The following is a 23,002-nucleotide window of genomic DNA, read 5'->3' on the forward strand; positions in this document are numbered from 1 at the left end:
CATCCAAACGGCATCATCAGATTCAAAGGAGACGCCGCGTTGCACACCCCAAGCACTTTCTATGCACTTTCCATACACTTTCCATACACTTTCCATACGCTACAGTTTCTGCTTTAGGTCCATTTCAGGCATCTTTGTCATAGGACATCCAAGAACACCTGAAATGCTCAAATGTCAAGAACATAGTTTTCAAAATGAGACTATGTAAGCTAGGATTTCCATATTAGGGTTTATAAATAACTATAGAAGTGCTCCGCTCTTAAAAGTACCTACAGAAAATATGAGCCTCCCTTGGTGTAATATTATGGCACAATTAATTACTAATTGTGGACATATTAGCTATTACATGTTTTAAAGCTTCGAATTATACATTTTCGCATTAATATCTTTTGGTTTCGTCTTTTTTTGAGAGAGAGAGAAGAATAGAGAATGTACAGAGACATCAAGCTCACAATTTACAGGAATAAGGAATGGGTAGTACTCAGATGACACATAAGTACCTCTCCAAGTAGTTTTCAGACACTACACTTTTACGGTTCTCCTGTCTGAATACAATATGTGAGAGTGTAAACACTTTTAAATGAGTCTTGGTTACTCTTCCCACTGTGAACATTTGTGTTTTTTTACACTGCTCCTTCAGATATGATTTAGTGCATTGTTATTTTTTTACTCTTTCTTAATCTCTTGAACCTACTACTTTTTGTATCTCACTTGTAAACCATATACTTCTGTAACTTTCTCTTACTTGAGTACAAAGTTTGGTTACTCTTCACACCTTTGCACAGAGCGGAGTGAAGCTCTAAAGTGAAGGAATTTGAGCTAGAAATAATCAGTACAAATCTGGCATAAGTAAATCGACTTTAAAAACACAGAGAAGCACAACCTCCTGACATCTCAAGGTGGAACTGAGCAAACCGAGTAAAATGAGTCGAATGATATGCTTTTAAATGTAATAATTCCCACAGAGCTGAGGCCAGACTGGGACTGAGTGGTTATCGCACACATAGATGTCTGATAGCGGAGGTGTGCTCTTTTGTAAGTGTACGTATTTGTTTGCCTGTGCTGTGGCGATGTGAATGAGTGCACAACAAAGAAACTGAATAGATGGGGTCAAACAGATGCGGCGGCATACCACGAGCTTTATGATGTGAAACACCAAAGGAAGGACACAACCATCACATTCATAAGACGCCGTTTTACAAAGAAGGAACGCAATGTGAACACGATCTTTTGTGTTCCGCCTTTGTTGGACTTCTATGAAAAGTGAGATGGGAAACAATTCATGTAAGTGTTTTTGTAGTCTTTTTGCCAGTTCCAAGCCATGATAAAGTTGGATCAGGAACATTGGAAAGCAATAGCAAATCAACATGCAAATTATTTAATATTACTGAGAAGTCTGGATGATTTACGATGACAAAATTATACAAATATTTATCTTGTGTTTGTGCAATGAGCTTTTCCTCCTCCAATTTGTATCGATTAATAATAAAGATAAGATAATCCTTTATTGTCCACACATGGGGAAATTTCATTGTTGCAACGCAGGTAGATACAAAGGAAAAGGACAGATAACATATAGGAAGTTTAAAAAACACTCTTAATAGCAAAAACTCCTATAGACAAAACCTCTCATAAAGTTGATCATTCTGGTTGTAAATTAACTCTAAAATATACAAATTAACAAATGTCTTCACCCAGTTTTGAAATCCAAACAATATGGATCAGTAAACGGAATTATACAGTTTTTGTGGCTCCATGAAGGTAAAAATCATAGCTCCAATCAAAGCATTTCAACCCAACGCAAGACACAGACTTGAAAAAACAAGCTGCACATTTGCTGACAGAGCCACATGAGAGAAGATGGTGCACCTGTGGATCAGAGGCGAGCAGGGCAGACCACAGTGACTCATTGATATTACGGCATTGGCGGTCGGCAGATGACAGGTGAAACCACTGACATAATATAAAGTCTTTGCGCTGTGGTGCCTTTAATTTTCCTTTGATGAATAACGTGTGCGTTAACGCTCTGAAATTACAGATGCGTGTCACAATGGGATGTTTTGTGGGCAGCCTTTTCAGCGACAGGTTTTCAGATGTGTTTTTATTTGGAGGTTTGGACCCCTATAAAGGCATTTGGAATGGTAAAGAATCAGTGTCCAGACCAGACCCAAGCCTCACAGTGGACTATGGACTTCAGAGTGATGCTAAATTATGATATATTTATTCTGATATTAGATGATTGTAATGAATATGTTTCATTCACCTCTATCTCGCAATGTTGACTCATCACACTTAGGCCGCAGTTATTTTATTACTTGGTTTACGGGTTTTTAAATGAAATATATTGCACAGGCGGACAAAATATAAATATAATTTCAATTTCAAAAGATGTTTTCTTCAGGGTTTACCCAAGACACTGTAAACTGTAGATTTAGCGTTTTTTATACAGACAGAACTGACGCTTAAGTGTGCACCCTCCCCCACCCACCCAGTCACGGCAAAACGCGCTGAAGAAAATGTGGTAAACAGGTTTAAAATGTGTATTTGTGATATAAAGGCGCTCAGCAGCAGGGAAATAGGCGCGCGAGGTCCCAGGGAGAGCGCGCGTCCCGAGAGACAGACCCACTCCGTCACAGACTTTCGCAGGAGTTTGTCAAGAAATTGCTTCACGCGCTCTTCTCTTTTGACTTAATACCACTTTTTACATTTAATTTAATGCTATTTTGCGTTGTCGGGGGTACTTTATAAAAAAAAAAAAAAAAAATGTGTTCATATTGTAGAAATCAATGATCTAAGTGCGGCGGATCCTTAAAACAAGTAATAAAATAACTAAGGCCTTAGGGAAGAGTTAAATCTGACTAAGTGTAAACAAAGTGAAACAAAATCCTAAAAAATAGAATGAGTCATAGTTGCTCCCTTTTGTAATAGATGACCAATAATGATGAACCAATCTTCCCCGGAATCTTTACCTAAGAATCTGGAAGTTCTTAGGTAAAGTTTACACAGTCTGGACAAATTGACACAGCTTCACTCATCTTTGTATTTGCTTCATATGATCCAACACTCTGTGTGGCTTTGAAGGGCTGTTTCAACATGATCAGAATTTCCATTGAGGCTCTGTCTTTCTTCTGTCAGCCAGAAAGGTCCATATATTTCTTAGATGTCTCTCAAACGATGTCAGGGGATGTCTGAAATCTCCAGCACTGAAACCCCAGATAAGGTTCTGGCGAGTTCCTAAAGGGAAGTATTCCTGAAACTATTATCTGGGCGTGTGATTCTGAGTCATATGTGTGTGTGCATCAGTGACAATTTTGACAATTAGGCAGAAATAACAACAAATCAAGTCATTGTAATGATATTGTGTCAAGCGTATGAAGCGTTGTGACTGACATGATGATTGGTGCTTGTTTTAAAGAATATGATTTTCAATTGAACTATAACATTTCATGGCAAAACTACTTTAGCAATACACTAGAAGATAAAACTAATGAGTCAAATCTTCCTGAAATTGCCATATTGATTGAGTGTGGAGACAAGCGGGCTCCTGTGATAAAGTGCCTTTGCTTTGGGGAACAACATAAACAGTTGAACACAGATCCACCAGTTTAAAGAAGACCTCTCCTGGAAACAGAACACAGAGTTTGGAGCTGAGCCGCCGCGGGGGCCCAGATAAAGAGAGTAATAGTTAGACTGCGGTCACATTGGTATGCAGACATCATGAAAGCACTGCACTGCCTGTTGCATCTTGCAAATTCATTTGCTGAATATTGTGAAATTCAGTCACTTATGTATATTGGGAAGGTCTTTTCTATCACCATGAATCACAAAGAAAACAGATCATATTTGTATCACTGTGAGTCTGAAGTTGTGCCATTTATTCCAGTTATAAATAAGCCCTGGTAAATGGTCCACAAACAAAACAAAACTATGGGCTGGGTGGTTCTTTGGTCTTTCCTTGCCCCTTTAAATAAGCCACAATCAAAAGTCAGGTGGAGTATAAGTTAGAAAATGTTATGTCAGGCTTACAGTTATAATTAGATGCACTTAAAGTCTTTAATCCAGGTTAAAATCCTGTCTATACCTGATTTTCTTTGTTCCAGCTGTTAATCAAGCAGTTCAATTAACACACAATTAACAAAAAAAAAAACACTTTTTGTACCACATCAAACACATTTATCTTTGAATGCTAGTTTTTCTTTCTTTTTTTCAAGACTCTGTAAGGTACAAGAAAGAAAACACAATTTATGGTGTCAGAAGTCACACATGCCACAAATGTCTGCCGTTACAAAGTGTCAAAATTGCTTTTAACAAGGCACAGCATAATCTGTTTCACCTCCCATTGGTCCAGAAGTCTGTGGTGTGTGTGTCACCTGTGATTAGGCCTCCTGTAAATCTTCCCACCCAGGGAGTTTGGACCGGAGAGAGCCCTGGGTCAGTCCCTCCTTTAACCACCTCTGGCTTGAATCCAAACACTAGTCTGTTCCCCAAGGTCGGTGTGTATGTTAAAAGAGAATGAAAAGTGTCCATTTGAAGTGAATTGGTCAGAGTGAGAAGGAAAAGGCAGCATGCTGGGAAAAAAAAATCAATATTGTTCACTCCAGGGTCCTATCTGCAGAAGTGTGATAAGATGACATGTGGTTTGAGCCCACAGGCAGCTCACTGTGACAGTCGACAGTACATACTTCTCCTGTATTCACCTTAAAGGCAAATTCTTCTCCATCTTTTCTTTGCTCTGTCTTATCTCTCACCATGGATCGACCGTATGCTTCACAAAAAAACAGAACCTGGGTCTATGATTTGACCACTGATCATGCATACATACACCTTCATCATCATCATCACCATATGATATACATGCACATTTTACCATATTTTGTCCCACATTTACACTCTCTTTAATTCCTGGGTGGCGGATGTCTTGCCCAAGGACAGTTTGTACCATCACCCCCCTGTGGCACCTGGCATGTCAGCGGTCTTTCATCCAAGTACTAACCAGGGCCTTCCCTGCTTAGCTTCTGGGATCAGGCCATGTCTCGTACCCCCTATCCCCGCCCACTGCTCTGTACTTGCAATTGCCCCAAAAACGAAATACCTGAGACAAAGCTTAATATGTTCCCTGTAATGTTTTTGAGGAAATCAAATGTCTCCACACAACACAATACAGTTGAGGCCTTTGACCACATAAATGTAAGAACTGTTTTGATCTTATAATTATAGCTATAAATGTGCTTTTAAAAAGTTTAATCCAAGGAAGCACAGTTTGTGCTAGCTGTATTCTTTCATCCCACTAAGAGCACATCTCCTAAGCCGAGGCCTGTCTGTCCCATAATCCTTTGTTGTTGGGAAAGAGCTGAGGTTAAACTAAAAGCAGTCCAACAAACACATTTATGAACTGTTGTCGGCGTGCGCGCAAAGCGTCAAGGAGAAAGGCCCAGAGCTAACTCCACAACCAGGAAGTAATGCGGAAGAAATAGCACCAATGAGCACACGCCATTGATTTGAACGGACCGCCATCTTGTCCTCCCGGAGCTTGATGTACGGTAAGTATACAAGAATGTGGGTGGAGATAGGATGTAAGTGAAAACAGACATTTTCTGAACACTCAAATGCAGCACAACACAGGATTACTCAATCAGAACACAACTTTGAGTTAACTAATGACATTATGAGGGAACACTTTTATAACAAAGTTCATACAAGTTTTTGCTTGGTACGTCTCCTTTAAGTTCAGCCAGCGCTCTCTGCTGGTTACTGTATGTAAGTGTCCCAGATAGTTAGGAGAGTCTGATCTAATGATGCATACTTCCCAGTGTTTATGGCAAGAGCAGGGGAGCAGCACGAGCCTGTGCTTGTCTGCTCTCAGAATGCCCATTAACGCAGAGTTCGCCCTCGGGTGATGACCACCTGAGCTATCAAAGACCTGCGCAGTCTGAGGAGCAGCCCACCCCTCCTCTCCTCCTCTCTCCACCCTCTTTACCTCCAACATACGTCACCTTTACCTCCACCAGCCAGGACCCCACCTCCAGACACATCATGCAGTCCAGTAAACATGCTTTATTAACTTATTAACGATCTGCTTCAATATTGTACTGAATATATTCCTACCACATTTTTTTACATTTTCACTGGTGATGTGAGCCTTGTATTTTTGTCTTCAAGAATATACACATCTTCAACATATATTTTGTTACTACTATCTTAACACAAATAGACAAAAGTGTATTCTATTCTCCAATTTAGTTTTTTGTTTTGTTTTTAATTGTAATAATCTTTTCAAACATCTGCTCCTTATGTTTTTTATTCTAGCTATTCATAAATGCTTGCTGAGTATTTTATGGTTTATTGAAAACAAGTGCAACTGACTCTGTCTCTTCTATAATTCCTCCAGTATGCTTTTCTTTTTCTGAAACTTCCTGCACTTTTGCCTGAATCATTGATGGATGAGAGCAGTTTCCTTCTGCAGAATATGATTCACTGTTCTTGACATGGGACCACCTAATCTCCCTCTGTGACAGATAAAGCTAATTAGAGGACAGATATATCAACCAGTGCTCACCATGTAAAGACCAAATGCCATTTTTATTATTATTGTATAACTTATGTATTATATATGGTTTAAAAAGCATAAACTAACACTACATCATCATTGTCATCACACAATTCCAGTTGCAGGTGAAAGTAAATATTCCTCATAAATACATTTCTTGAGTACCAAAATAGTCTACATTTCCACCGTATCATAACAATAGGGTCAAAAGCTAGCACTGGAGCAGAATCATTATTCAGTCCAATCGTTTTTGTTGAAGTGGCCTTTAACCTTGTATTTGATACGAGTGCCTCATCAATACAACTGTCATCATGACATATACTGTTTTTCCGATGTTTGGGGCAGAGCAGGGGGTTTGCTAGGACACAAGATAACCCAAAAGAGGGCTTCATTTGTAAGACTGTCTGATTCAGAGTTCATTTTAGTCTACTACTTAATTCTGACTCATTCATATCAAAAACACTGGGTGTACTTTTTCTCTCCTCCTGTAGGGGGCAGCGTCACACTTCATGTCTGTTCTTTGGAATCTCTTGGAATGGCTCGTAGACAGTTGTTCATATTAATTTGAAACTACTATAATCAGGTTTCATATCAAGACAGTGTGATTATTGGTTTATTGTGTGTAATAAATTGTGAGTGTTGCAATTGTGTGAGACAGGATGGAGCTCATGTTGAGTTCAGGGGAAAGGTGTGAACAGGTATGTAAATAGCCATGGATATTTACTGTGGGACAAGTCCAGACAGGAACGGATTATATACTTTTACTGCAGTACAGGAGAGAAAAATGATGTTCTCCATATACTGTACACATTAAAGATCATTAAAGGGGATGGAGATGGAATGATTAAGAGTAACAATAAAACACACTTGAGAATTTAAATCTGTGTATAAAATATGTTCAATCTTATAGGTCATAAAAATATATTACATCCAAGTAGAAAGTTATGATAGACAAAAATACACAAACTAAGTGGCATATACTTCAGTAATGTCCCTTAAACACAAAAGCATAGTCAGATACAGTGAGTTCTGGTTTTACCACAGGTCAATGAATTATGTATGAATGAAAATAAACAATAAAAGAAAACTGTGTAAAATCAACAGTGTAAAATACTAAAATAAGGTCAGGTAATTCTTCACAACTCTCTTTAAAGTTTAATTAACAGGAGATGGATGTGTGGTAAAAACATCTAGTTGTTGCTGCACTATTATGGTAGTATCAAGCAAATTAATTAACGAAAATAATTTGATCACAAAGTGCTCCATCTAACAGATTGACTATTGTGATATGTGTAACTTGAGCTATAACTCTAAAGCAATTTTAATCCAAATCATGGGTTTTGGCTATACTGAACTTCCAATCATCACATGTAGGGCTGGGCAATAAATTATGAAGATATAAACATTTTATGCAAGATATACACTTGGGCGTATTGTAAATATTAAGCTAATTGAATGTATAAATAGTAGAGCTGTGATAGTGTTGTGCCTAGTTTTCACATCGCTGTGGAGCAGAGAACCTGCAGCCTGTCCATGTTACAAGGAGATTTACATTTCTACTTTCTATTAGCAGCCTAGGCTTGGGAAATGTACTTTTTCACATATAAAAAAAGAAACATAGATACTAATACCATATATTGAGCTCCGAAAAATGATAGAAGTATATACATTTTTGTCCTTTTTTCTCAGCCCAATCGCATATGCACCGATCTAGCTTGTGTTTGAGTATCTGCTGATACCCAGTTACTTTCCTTAAAACTACTTCAACATGTTGTCAAAGCTTCCTAAAAGATTAAGAGTTGTTCATCAGATGCTATAGTGATGTTATTTGTGCAGCCAAGAGTAACGTTACAACAGCAAACATTATAAAAATGAGCAATATCGTGCCAATATTTACTGGGTTGAAGTTGTTAAAAATATTTTTGTGTTCTCAAAATGTCTAATTAATTGGCAGAGACAATGGAATTTTTCAGTATTGTTGCATCCTACTGCCACGTACCCCGATTTCTAAGATAACTTCTTGTATTCTGAAAAGAAAACTGTCTGCAGAATTTCTTTAGAAGACATATTGTACATATAACAATACAATCACAACCGTGTGCTTCCATTAGTGGTACAAATTGGATATACTTAAATAATCAATAGTCTGCATTACTGTCTTGTCCATAGTTTCCTTGGCTCCAGAGCTGTTAGAGCAATGTTCCTGTGATGAAGACATACATACGGGCCTGAAACGTGGTGAATGTCCCCTGACGCCACAGTTTCATCACCACGGTGATGAGGAAGTCCCTGGGCCCCTCCACCTGTCTGTGGAGGTACACCGCGCCCGTGTAGGTGTTGAGTTTGCGGGTGCTAAAGTAGTTCTCGTCGTTGCCCTGGGTGATGCTGACAATGACGTTATCCCCGGAATAAGCCGGCGACGGTCCAATCCGAAAGATCTGAGCCGGGGTGACGATGTTGGACTGGAAGCTGAGGTAGTAGTAGGTGATGCGGAGAGGAGAGGTCTGACAGTCCAGGGGGTTGGGGCAGCTCATCCGCTCACAACGGCTGGAGCAGAGAACGGGATTGTGTCATCAGTATTAAAGTATTAGTATTATGTAAGTATTATGAACCGGTTGGATAGTTTGATTTATAGGTGTAGTTTTATGGTTTAATTCTCTACTATTTACTATTTACAATGGGAAGAGTAACCAAAACTCCAATATTTGTTGATGTGTTAAAAAGTGCATCAATAACATAACATAATAATATTAGAAAATGCTGATTTCTAGGGCTGTAGATCCTTAGTCATTTAGTTGATTAATTAGTTGATTGTGTTATATTTGACTAAAATTTGTAATAATCAACTCATTTTTTTAATTGAAATTATTATACCATATATATTATACATATCTATATGGGCAAACAGCAGAAAGGAGCAGGTATAGTGAGAGTTTGCTGAAGATCTGAGTGTGAATAATGAGTTTAATCTGACTTTTTACATTTAATATACAAGTAAGTTTTTGTATGAATAGTTACATTTGCATGAACTCCAGAGCAGTCCTGTGTATAGAGTTTTTTTCAGTTTGATTTGTATTTTATAGTTGTTTAAATCTTTGTGAGTCTGTACTGTATTTACTTAGATACAAAGATGCATAATCGTTTTGTAAAGCTTTTGCCACACCCCATTTTTGGTTGACTATTCGATCAACAGAAAATGTCTTTAGTCTACCAAGAATTTCTTTAGTCAACTATAGACTCTTATCAGCCCTTTATCTCTATTTCAAACTATAGATCTCAGGATTGAACTTTCGGCAGATGTACCTAATGTCCAAAACATTATACAAAGTTTACAAAAGAGCTATAGAACAATATGAAAAGTAAACAAAGAGCTACAGAACAACCTAGTGCTGCTGGATTACGCTTGGTTAATACATTTATCACACTATGGCGTCAGAATACTTTTGAATGAAGTATAGTATTTAACATCTTAATAAACTTACGTGTCGGACACTCTTCTGTAGTTGGGTGGACAGTCAAAGGAGAGACAGCGGTGTCCTCCCTGAATATTGTAGCAGGTCTCGGACAGAGAACAGTTGTGGGATCCAGTGGTGCACTCATCAATATCTAAACAATGGTGGAAAAGCAAGTGGTGAATTCAGGTGGAAAAATGTATCACTGCATTTAGTAACGCCACGTGAAAGTGCACATCGTTCACAGGGAAATACTGGTTGTGGGAGAAACTGCGGTTGTTAAGTTGCTCGTCACTGCTGTGTGTTTTGGGACAGTCCTATTATTCATAAAAACTGGACTGAGATCAATGAGGCACGGCGGACTGTCTTCAACACAGATATTAGTCTAAATGATGAAATAATGTATCTTGGATGAAGGGCTCCAGCGATGGAGAGGATGGATGGATACCTATGGTGTTTTAGCAGTGGCAAAAAAGGCAATTAAAAAAATAAATGATGACTGGAATGAGCTGACTATCAAGGACTAGACTCAAACAACTTTGGACATTTGCAAAATAGAAAATGTGGCAATACACTGGGCCTCATTGAGCTACATCTACATTACTGACATTTTATTTTCTGATTTATTCTTTGTGCTACTCTTTTGCCTTTTTGAAAGAAAAGTGGTAAAAGCCTTCTATGTGAGAAAATAACTACACTAAGTGGACTGTTGGGCCATAACATTTTATAGTGTAATCCCAGAGGCGCAGTAATACTTCAGAGAAAATAATTACTCAATATTGCAACTAGACAGTTTAAAACCTTTTAAAATCCATCAGGCATAAAACTATTACCACTTGCTTATTGCTAATGGACACATCGTTACGTCATTGGCCTAAAACGCAGTCTCACACGCGACAAAAAATTGCACTGTTTCTTTGATTCACCGCAGTTCCTTGGACCAGTTTTGATTAAGCCCACTGCAGACTAAGAAGACCCCTCATTATCTGCACTTTTCCTGCTTCTAACACAGACGTTGAGCACAAAATGTTCAATTGCAGCCGGATATGCTCCTGCCACAGATGCAGCGATGACGAGATGGTGTGCAATTCACTTGTTCTCAAAAATAATGCCGAAAAATGAAAGCACTCTCATAATGTTTACCTCTGCAGGAGCGTCCATTTGGGGCCATGGTGTATCCGTACTCGGGACAGGCACATTGGTAACTGCCGGGGACGTTCACACACTTATAGGTGCACAGATGACCACTGCTCTGCGAACACTCGTCGATATCTAAGGAACATTGATTAGCAAACGATTAGAATCTTGTAAAAAAACACTGTGGTTGAATTAGTACGATGTTAAATACCATCACAGGAGTGCCCATCGTCCCGGAGGAAGAATCCCTGGTTACAGTAACACTGGTATGAGCCGTACAAGTTGGAGCACTCTTGCCCACACGGGTTTGACAGGCACTCGTTCACATCTGAGAAGAGAGGTTATGGTCAGTGTTAGCGTGATGTGAATGTGTCTGTAGCGCTAACTTCATGTAGTATGGTGCATAACTTATCATATTCCAACTCAAGGTCCATAGAAAAAACAACAACAACAATAAAGGTTATAAAAGACAGCTCTGCCAGTGTTTCCGTTAAGAGGACTTGTGCAGCACAGCATTAACTAAGTGTGTGTATCGTGTCAATGCTTTAATATCATTTTCTAGCAATAGCCTATAACTTGTCCTATGACTGGAAGAATGGCCACCGTATATTAGCATTATGGACATGTAAAATAGATGGTAAAATACTTCCAACAAAAGTACCAAGATGCTTTTGTTGACGTGAGGGTGTCCATTTTGATGCTGTCAGACACAAAGTTGACATTCACAATCAGTGTTGGGAAGAATACTAGTTACAGAATACTGAATACTTGCATTCAAATGTATGTTGTAATGGTGTTACTGTACATAGTCCAATCAGTGTACAGTATTATAGATACTTTTGGAGTACAATATTATGTATTGTAATCCCTCATTTGTCCAAAATATTCTTTGTAAGATTGTAGTCATCTGGACTCCAGATTTTCCAGATGACGACAGTTGAATCTTTTTCTATTTTTAGATCATATTATAATAGAGTAAAAACTCAACATACGATTAAAAACAGCTTTGTTTGTTTATTTATCATAAAATTGAGAAGGAAGAATTGCACCTGCACTCACCACAATAGCTGTGTTTTCACTATGGTGCATGATCATGTACTGCAATGTATAACTTTGATTGGAGGAAAGTAACTGTACTAAAATGTGTCTTCTGCATGAAATGTGGGTACATGTATATAATTACTTCTCAACACTCCACAATATAGATGTTCTGAGCATGAAAAAAACAATTGCTTCATACTTCAGCCCCAGCGCTGATGTCAAACCCTGCTCCCACATACATAGATTCATGGTGAAGTGTATTTCCATGCGCATATTCCCAGAGCGTGCAGAGACTTGCCGCCGTACACATGGCTGCACTCTGGCTCTCACACCCACATATTCAGACACGGGGGCATTTAACTGTACCTTCACAGTTCTTGGCGTCGCTGGATAAGCGGAAGCCTACAGTACAGGAACAGTAGTAGGACCCCGGGGTGTTCTCACAGGTCTGGGCACAGAGGCGGCCCGGGTAACGCCAGCACTCATTTATATCTGACAGGAAGCACAGGCAGTCACGTCATTGGAGCACGGGGAACATCACTTGGCATTATTATAGTGACCTGAGGAGTGCTTTATTAGCGGCTTACGTATATATCTATCACAAAATATATTACAAATGCACATATTGATAACTAGGGCTGTAGTGCTTTTACAGTAGAATGACAGGGAAACATCAATTGCTTTGTTTTATGTGCTGCCAACAAGAAGACATTGTTGTAATGAAGACAGGGCAATTTATCAAGTTTTAATCGAGATTGAGAGCGAATCAATTCTAATCGTCAATGATCCGCTTGGGTATTTTTAATTGCCAATCTTCTGTCAGTAATAGTAGTGGTTTCAAGCTAGGTTCAGACTTTTTGACAGAGATTTTGACTCATGATGTTCACGATATCAACGTAAAAAGTGTTTCTTATTTTGTTTTTGAAAACAAAATTGAATCAAAAATTTAGTAAGCTCAATATCAATATTTTTGCCATATTGCCCAACTGTATTTGTTATGTTTGGTATGGATTAATGACACCGCAGCCGATGTTATAAAAAGGTCTTTACATTTGTGTTTTAAAGTCTGTATATTCACGCTGTCTAAAATACAATCCACATTTTGAGTACGACTAGTTATGATAAGTTATTTAGTCGTTGCAGCCCTAATGAAGACACAGTTCACATGCAGCTGTCGTACTACATAGACAATAAGCAGATAAAACGTGTAATAAGTTCTTTGCATGTTAACAGTCTGAATGGTGGAAGTGTAAAGACTTGAGTGGAGTCCATAGTTGAGGGTCACAAACACAATGAATCACAAACAGTAGGGGGCAATGTGAGAGCTCTGCAGCAGGAGACAGAGAGGTACGAGCCAGTCGCCACAGCCACCCAAACACCAGCTCAGAATAGTAAACAGCAGCAGAGCGTGGGTAGGAATATACTTAAGCAGGAGACTTAAGAGTCATAGGAATATTAGAGGAAGGTGAAGTAAGAAATAACAATCTCTTTCTTACAATGTTTCAACCAAAAACAAAACATTGCCATGATAAGTCAACAAGTTAATTCTTAAACACACCTAAAAAGCCACATTTTGTGCGCAAAATGTATGTATGTGATGTAAATATTAACAATATGTGAAAGGGTTTGGGTGAGCAAGGAACTACTGTATTGCACCATTAAAACCGTTTTAATGGTGCAATACAGTGAGGGTGGGTGATCACGAAAAGACATATATATATACATATGTGTTTGTTTTTCGAGTACTCTGGCAACAATATATATTCTGACGATCTAACAGAAATGTGTTAACAGCAAAAAAGCAGTTATAAGGAGACTGAAAAAACTGACTTTTACAGTGAATTTGAAAATGTGCAGGTCATTGAGACAGGTACAAACTGGGACATATGCCAAACCATTCAATTATACAAAATTAAAAAAAACATGTTTTCAAAAGTATTAGGTGTGGTTTAATTATCAGAAAAATGTGTCTATAAATCGAATCACAAAAGTGCACTATAAACTATAAACTATACACTCGATATCTTCACAACAACAATGTTGATATACTGCCCACCTCTAAATTGAATGCGTTTGCTTGGACTGAGATCAATAAAGCTCTGAAGGCTGTTTCTGACATCGTCATCATCCCATTCAGTTTCAATACTATGTGTTTGGGCTTCAAAACTCCTGACATGGACACATTAAATTATCTTTGGAACGTACTTTTGGCAGCAGGAAAAAAGGCTGTCACATAGAAATGAATAACACGAACTGGACAACAATCAAGGACTAGACGTGTAATGTTATATGTTCTGTGTTTAGTATGTTTATATTGTTTCAACTGAAAAAAAGCAAAAAAGAAGAGAAGATAAAAGAAAGAAAAAAGTGCCCAGGCTTATAACTGAAGGCAAAATGAGCTGGCTGCAGCACTGTGCACGTACCTACACACATCCTCCTGAATGTGTCATACTGGTAGCCCGTCTGGCATTCACAGCGGTACGAGCCGGCCATATTGTGACAGAGCTGACCCTCCCCACATCTGCTCAGGCCGCTCTGACACTCATCCACATCTACAAGACACCAACTGAGGTTAGACAAACAAATGGGCACAAGATCCATGCGGCGATAGTCCCGTGTGTTTGCTGTGATAAAATGATTTGCTTTGATACAAGTGCCTCAATCACAGGGTGTGAAATGAGAAAAATCAACACGCGTCAATCTTGTCTTCTGCCTGATTGTCTTTATGACATTTTGAAGACTACTTTTGTAAATACAGAATAACGTTTGTCCATTTGGTTATGAATAATTCAGGAAAGGTCAGTAATGTGCCAAGGAAATCTATAGTGATGCAAAGCCTGTTTAGACTCAGGGGATTGTACTTCATCCATACATTTCCATTTGTCTTCGAGATTAGATTCTCAAAACCGACACATCTGTTCTTTACTTTACCCTACATTTCGAAAATAAATATCGATAGTGACATTTTAAGTCAGATTTTTGGGGTATAATTTGGTGTATGTGTTTGACCATTTCGCAGGGATCCATTTCGAGATCTAATCCCCAATCCTGTTCGGAAGCACATGTCTGGAGGATTGGCTTGTGTTGTACACGTCTGATGGGAAAACCTGGAGAAAAGCCTCCCAGACAAAGGGTGAACAGGTAATCTCCACAAAGAAAGCTTCTAATATAAAGAAACACAGTAGGCTTTGCGGATTTCTTGCAATCTTCCCTTGATTTGAGTTCTGATTACTATATTATACTATAATACTATACTTATTCCATGCCAAAGCCGGCACAGGCCTGGCAATTGTAGTTCCTTTTTTCTACATACTTTTGTACAATGGTGTATTTGTCTAATTGTGTATCTCACCGATGCATCTTGACCCGTCTGGACTGGAGTGATACCCGCGACTGCAGATAATCTTTCTATTGCACAAGTAGGACCCCACTGTGTTGATGCAGTTGAAGCCCAGACCACATGGCGGGCTCAAAGAACACTCGTCAACATCTGTAAAAAAGCACATTAAAATCCGTATTAAATAAGAGGAAGAGCCTTAAAAGCACGGGAGGAGCTACTACAGGGCAATTCCTTCGATACAAATCAAAGCGCACAGACACTTTCCCCCGGTTAACTTTGTTGTGTGACATTTTCTCATTTCTCCGAGCGCTTCTCTTGCTCTCTCCTCTTTACAGTGCTCATGCTGCCTCGACATGTCTCAGTTCCTGCCCCTGGGGGCTAATTCCAGTGCATAGGTTTGCATTGAAGAAGCACTGACTTTCATCCGCCCCTCTCAGCCCCCGACAGCTCTGATCTGCTGTCTGTGTGGCATTTAACCCCACTGACACGGCCGCAGAGGTGGGAAGTACTCTGCTACATAGAATTAAGTACATTTATGTGTCTTTTTAACACATGTGTACTTCTATGAGTAGTTTTTTGGATACCATGCTTTCATTTGTACTTGAGAACAGTACTATTAAGTGACAACAACTTTGTCGACCATACTCAAGTAGAATAATGTGTAAATTGAAACAACAAACTTTTCACACATTATTTGATTTATGTGTTGTTGTTGTTTTACAAACAAGACTTACAATTGGGCTACTTCTGTAAAATTGATGATATCTTATGGTCAGGTACAAAAACAACAACAATGCAGTAGTAACTACTACTGGTAAATGGTACTTCATACCATTTATTTGATTTATTTACAGTTGTGCAATGTGGACAGTACAGTATGAATAATTCCATGTGAAAGTGGGACAAGTGGAAGCCAGTCTGTTTGTTATATTTAACATTAATCCAGTAATTACATCAAGTAGTACATGAGTTAAGTTTTGCGGTTCATTCTTGTATCAGGCGTGTATTGATTTGCCTCAGTTAAATTAATCACTGTTTTCAAAATCTTCTCGTGGGATTTTTTTCTGTGATTAACAAAGGCAATGTCTGAAAATAAAACAACTTCTATCAAAATGACTGCAACAAAGACAATTGAGGACAAAAAGTGTTAAGTAACATTTTAGTTTTATGTGTTTTTACTGTGTGTTACCACTAAAGCACACAAATACTTTTTACAGTTTTTGACACCTATGCCCTTTAAGTATAATCATATAGCCATTCCAACTTTGAGCTATTTGGTTGAGTTGTTTTAGACCCGTGGTGAGGACAGTGTTAGCGTCACCTGCACAGTTTCCCTGCGGGTCTTTGCTGAAGCCTGTGGCACAGCGAGGTTTGGGGTTGCACCTGAATGACCCCATGGTGTTCACACAGTCAAAGTCAGGACCACAGCTATGACTCCCCTCAGCACACTCATTTACATCTGAAAGAAAACATTTGTCAAGTTACTCAAACTACAGTACTACCACAAATCCACCACAGGATGGCACTGTGGATCAATGGCTGCTCCTTCAATATTCACAGCACTCACGTCATTCAAAGAGAATAGACTTTTTAAAGAAATGAAAGGATAATATTGTAAGATTACACTTCAGACTTGAAGTGTAATCTTACAATATTATCTGGAAGTCAAGGCACTGGAAGAAGAACTTTTAGGACTACGACAAAGTCTAAGGAATAAAGTCTGGCGGTAATGCAACACTCGGATGTCAACCGCCATAAAACAATAACAACAACAACAACTTCAGACTTGAAGCAAATTCTTTTGTCTGCTCATAATATGTATAATTATCTGTTTTAATTGAATTTGAAAGTTCAATGAATCAGTGATTAAGTTGATCATTAAGTTGATCACATTATTAGATAAGTGATTTAGTGAGTTGGTTTGGTTGATTTCGCAGACCCAGATCTGTAATTACAGAGCATGAGAGTTGCCTCACTGGCACAGTAGAGCAGTTTATAAAGGTGTGCAGTGATTTAACCTCTTTCTCCTGACACAGCCCTGGCACAGAACAGCAGCAGTGGAGGAAGAAATGGAGGAAGAAATGGAGAAAAGAGGCTCAATCACTCAGGGGTCATGCAGTTCATATGCTCAACTATTCACCCTTAAACCTAATACATTATTTCACTCTGTTACTCTGAAAAATCAAAGAATTGGTGCAGAAAGTTTCTGCACCTTTTCAAAAAGTATCCAATCCATCAAGTTATTTATTTTGGGGCTGGTACCCCCAGTATAAGCAGTGATACTACCGACTTCTCAGCTCTACTTGAAGGGGCACGACCATTTTCTTTGTATTTTGCCCCATCTCAGACATACTGTATAAGCAGCTCTTCAGGGTCAGAATCAGGCCGCCGTGTGCTGTCTGCATCTAATTTAGAACATTGTATTATCCACAAAGAAGGGAGTGTGCTATTATCACACACATTGTAAAACAGTTAGACAGAATAAACAAAACCAGAACTACGTCTAAAAGCACAGACTCTCACTCTTCTCACAAACCCCTCAGTGAGACCAGCTCACACAACCTCAAGTCCGAGTGAAAAGAGGCGCACAGATAACATAACCACAGATATTCTTATAGATATTAGAGTGAACCTCCGGCCACAAAGAGATCACAGTGATGGATGAGTCTACCACAACCTGTTACAAATCTAGATGCAAGTTCACAGTTTTTAGTCATTTAAGACATTTAGCTGTTGCATTAACTTTTTGAGAACATGGTCTTTATCACTTAGTGTGCTTTCATTTCTTATAGCTTATTTTGCTAGAGTGGTAGCCCAAGCACTAATAAAATGTATTATTATGACGCTTAATTGCTTCTATTTCAATCTTTCAAATCTTTCTTGTCTTTGTTTGTTGTATTAAAATGACAGATTTTCCAAGATGAAAGGATGTTTTAGAGGATGTTCTGAGGACGGAGGAAGAGGCTAATTAGTTCTTCATTGTGTTCATAAATTATAGTCACGTAAAAACTTTAAATTGATCAGATCTTTCTGTTCCACTCTTGGTTTGTGCACATGGTCTGAAGTGGCAGCTGTTTGGACACTCACCATTGAACCAAACTGCGACGCGAACAGCCTTTTTGCTTGATTAAACATCATTTCAGTTCACAATGAGCACAAGGGAAATGAGAGAAGAATATCCACCTTCAGAGCTTAAAGTGCCCGGTGGCAATGGTACTAGGAACACACTGGTCCATCAGCCTGAACACTGCCGAAGCATCGTGCAGATTCATGGAGCAGAAAAATAAGGTGCTGAATCTTGGAGGTACAAAGTTTGGCTACAATTTAAAGGTGAATATCCAGTGCCAGATCAGAAGAGGAATTTGCTTAGAATAAAGTGGTTAAAAGGTCCAAAAACTCGGGTGGATGCTACTTCACACATATGGCTAATACTGATTAAAAACTACTGCTCTACTCATGTCTGAAATGAGTTTAGTTAGTTAGTTAGTTAGTTAGTTAGTTAGTTAGTTTGTTAGTTTGTTTGTTTGTTTGTTAGTTTGTTAGTTTGTTAGTTATGGCACAATGGTAAATCAACACTACATTTTCCTTGGGTAAGTAGAAGTGCCTTAGTGAATTTTTTTTTTGATGATTACGACAATAAAAACACCTTATATTGGCTTCTAATTAATGCTAAGTTCTTGAGGTTGTTGGGAACATTAGGAAGGAAAATTCTCAGGTCAAAAGCTGCAGCCCCACTTCCACATTTTTCAGCGTTTTACCTAAACATTACTACATTTAAATACTCACTGTCAGTTGTCCATATCACAAGAGCATCAGATTTGAGCAAGTAAGATCTGACACTTTATTATTTACAGATTTAGTTAGCTAGCTGAAATAAAAGGGTGGGATATTTTCCAAAACAAGTAATGTTTTAGTTTTTGAGAGAGCTGACAACAATAAATCTTACTTGGTTAGTTCTAATAAACGCTGATTAAGAGCCGACTCTGTGATTTCATTATTGGCGACATCAAAAACCTTGAAAACCCGAGCACCCAAGGAGCACATGAACGCAGCATACGCCACAAAACTGCAAAACTAAACACAAGCCTTCAAAAATACAATCAGTCTCCAGTATTACAGTACAATGTGCACCTAACTTCACACAGGGAGGACGAAACCAAGGTGTATGATGTTGTCGTTCCACAGACGTGACAGATGTGAACCTACCTTCACACATGTCGTTGTGAATGTGGTATCCCGTGGGACATGTGATGAGTGTCTGACAGATGTAACTCCCCGCTGTATTCACACAGCGCTCGTTCAGCTGGCAGACCCGCGTCAACACACACTCATTTATGTCTGTGGGCCAAACAAGGATAGAAACCGGTCGGGCTTTTTCATTATTATTGTAAGACACCATCATTGACATACTGTAGAGTGAAAAAACAAGACCAGTAATGGTGTTCTATGCTTGGGTCCACATGTCAGTAACACTAGTAACGAAAAAAACATCCACATCAATTGGACAAGCAAGACCAAAAATAACAATGATCGCAAATTGTGAAAGCATGGTCATTTAGGCAGGTATTTTAATGTGAAATGTCCATAAATTTCCCCCTCTGGCTCTTGCATAATGATCCCCATTGAGACAGCTTAGATATACAGAACAGTGGACGCACAGACTGGAGAAAAACCTGTTCACACAGCGTCGGTTTGAAAGCCTTAGAAATGAAGGGTGTATATGGTATGTAGTCAGAGAGATAAAGTGTGATAATGCATGGATAGTTGGGATAATCCTTTTGGAGAGACTCAGTTCAGCCGAGAGATAAAAGAATGCCTCTGATTTAGTATTTTGTCTGAACGGTGTTATGGAGAGTGAAGGGGATTAGGGCTGTATCTGCTCTATGGATCTAATGGATCTAAACTGGACAGTCTACGTGCCCATATACAGACACTCAAGTGAACTGTGATGATCATTACAATGCACAATATTTCACTTGATGAAGGTGGTACTGCTTTGTCTGGAATGTGGAATTAAACTTATCCATAGAAACAAGCTGCTGATGCAAGTTTTTTAGTATATATATATATATATATATATATATATATATATATATATATATATATATTAAATGAATAAACACTAGTAATTAAAGTGCAAGATTAACTTTAATGCCATGCTGTAAAATGATATTCATGGCACAGCAATACAATATCTATGGAGACGCAAACTTTGTTCAAGTGGAGCTGTGGAGGCTAAACAGATTTTTTGAGCCAGTGCCATTTGAAATTAACTGGTTTGCTGTGGCTCAGGGGAAAAGAGCAAACAGATGGGGAATTACTATGGTAAGGTGCACTTTATTGTTACTAAAGTGAAATATTTAACCTGCATTGATCCTTCTTTGACACTGGGGCAACCTTCCAGGATCAGATGTTCAGTCAGGTCCACGGTCAGAGCAGTTAGGGAATTGTGTTCAGGGATGGGACAATAAACAATAATATAGTTTATTGTAATAGATCGTAGACAGTAATCGTTTGAGGTGTATTTTAATAGCTATTCATGATTTATTATCATTAATTGCAATTATTTTGGTCATGATGATCATGACACAACACATTTCAATCTCGTCCCTGCCTAATTGTGTGTAAACGAATAAAAGATATATATAAGGTGTCTGGAAAGATGAAATAAAAATCAAATATATTGCATTAACTATTCAATTCTTTGCAAGTATACCTTCACATGAGAATTCATTGGTTGCCAGAGCAAATCCTGGGAAACAGGAGCACTGAGTCCTTCCGCCCACCGGAGTGCACTGCTGTTCACACGGGTTGTTTTCTGAAAGTACACAGTTACACACAAATATTCTTATTAATACTCTTATTCTCTTGATTTACAGTGGTGGAGTTTGCACTGTTAATATGGTCCTTTTCTTCACTTCACCAGCCCCTAGTCTAGTGTTTCCTGCATTTATCCAAACTTTGCAGAACCTCCACCCAACGCCATGGCAACCGAACAAGAGAAACAGAATGCAGTGCTGCTGAAACATAACTTCTAATAATGCCCGCTTTATGCTTAAAAACAGACTAACCTTTGATACAATCTGAACGTATGTTGCTCTGACATTTGCAGCCCTGGGATATTTCAAGGTAAATTTCCAATAGTAACATGTCAGTTTATGGCCAGGCCCTTTTCTAAACACACTTGACAACATAAGACAAACGTTACAGCTCATGATTGAGACATGTGCGAATGAAAGTGCTCTTTGTTAGCCGTGTGACTGCAGTTCCCATGTTCTTGATAAACAAGGGCTGCTGTTTTCCTCAGAGACGAACAAATCTGTGCAGCAATCTAATAGTTTATAGCATCACTCTCATTGGCTGTTCAGTATTGGCTCCAAGAAAACTTTTCTGTCCAAATCCACAGGCTATTAATTAATGAAAAAGAAAAAGTGAACATGAAACGTACAATAAGATAATTACCTATTCATCAAACTAAACTTAGAAGTTATAAAAGTAAAATAATCTGCAGTAAGAAACTAAAATTATTGTTGTATGTTGCATTATTTTAGTTCTTTTGTACTTAACAATTTATGAAAGTTGTCATAAATCAAAATCAAACATGTATGGGACATTTTTTCTCAATGCTGTAATCATTTTTCCCTTAAGATTTCACATAACTTCTTTTATTTTCGGCTTTTTATTTCAGGGTAAATATGTGATATGCAAATATGAATGGAAAGCTAAATAAACATTGACAACAATCATAGAAAATGTTTCAAAACTGTTTCTAAGATGGATCACTCCTGGACGAATGAGGGATCACCCCGACTTGATGAAACAACAATATGTAAAAGGAAACGGTATGCAAAAGTGTCACATGTCAGTTTTAATTGGCACAAACCTTCACAGGGGCTTGGCGCAGAGGGCTCGGTGGGTGGCGGCGGCGGTAACGTGGGCCCGGCTCTCTCATTCTCCTTCAGTCTGTTCTGATCTTCTACGGTCTCTGCAAAAGCACACAGTTATCACACTGTAATCAAAACTACATGCACTCCAAGGCATGAGCAATTCCTACATTTCCACTTTTTGGAGGTTGAGATGAAATAAAAGCTGTAAGTCAGACAGGAAAATGTGTCGCCTGCAGTCAAAACACTCGCTTTTATTAGTGAATCTCATCCGCCGCTGCAATTTGAGTCCTGTCGGGGCAGGTTGGGGGAAGCCTACAGAAGCAGCAAATCCACGCACCTTACCTTGAACACGCTTGACATTCTAATTGGATGAATGACTAAAATATGACTTGTAAATGAAGATATTTCTAGTCAATATTTTTACACACACAAAACTATTTACACTGCGACGAGTTGGCCACTGTCCAGGGTGTACCCCGCTTAAGGCCCGAAGTCACTGGGATAGGCTCCAGTCACCCCGAAAGGGAACAAGCGGTAGAAAATGGATGGGTGGAAAACTATTTACATTTTTTTAAAGTTAATTCACAGAAGCCCTGGG

General features: G+C 38.7%; 1 protein-coding gene across 1 annotated transcript in view; it reads right to left on the reverse strand.

Annotated features, from left to right (window-relative positions):
* Positions 1-7,144: 7,144 nt before the first annotated feature.
* The window catches only part of LOC140362755 (fibulin-2-like), a 31,639-nt gene continuing 15,781 nt past the window's right edge, over positions 7,145-23,002 (reverse strand). The window contains exons 7-17 of the mRNA XM_072448925.1: positions 22,401-22,502; positions 21,234-21,335; positions 19,724-19,855; positions 16,839-16,976; positions 15,530-15,667; positions 14,601-14,729; positions 12,544-12,669; positions 11,348-11,464; positions 11,143-11,271; positions 10,030-10,153; positions 7,145-9,094 (exon numbers count right to left, since the gene is read on the reverse strand). Of these exons, the coding sequence (XP_072305026.1) occupies positions 8,737-9,094; positions 10,030-10,153; positions 11,143-11,271; positions 11,348-11,464; positions 12,544-12,669; positions 14,601-14,729; positions 15,530-15,667; positions 16,839-16,976; positions 19,724-19,855; positions 21,234-21,335; positions 22,401-22,502 (1,595 nt within the window). The 3' untranslated portion in view covers positions 7,145-8,736. The remainder of the gene's footprint in view (positions 9,095-10,029; positions 10,154-11,142; positions 11,272-11,347; positions 11,465-12,543; positions 12,670-14,600; positions 14,730-15,529; positions 15,668-16,838; positions 16,977-19,723; positions 19,856-21,233; positions 21,336-22,400; positions 22,503-23,002) is intronic.

Source organism: Eucyclogobius newberryi, unplaced genomic scaffold (genome assembly GCF_026437365.1).
Source record: "Eucyclogobius newberryi isolate DKJ021-1_F unplaced genomic scaffold, fEucNew1.0.hap1 SCAF_17, whole genome shotgun sequence".
NCBI classification, from domain to species: domain Eukaryota; kingdom Metazoa; phylum Chordata; class Actinopteri; order Gobiiformes; family Gobiidae; genus Eucyclogobius; species Eucyclogobius newberryi.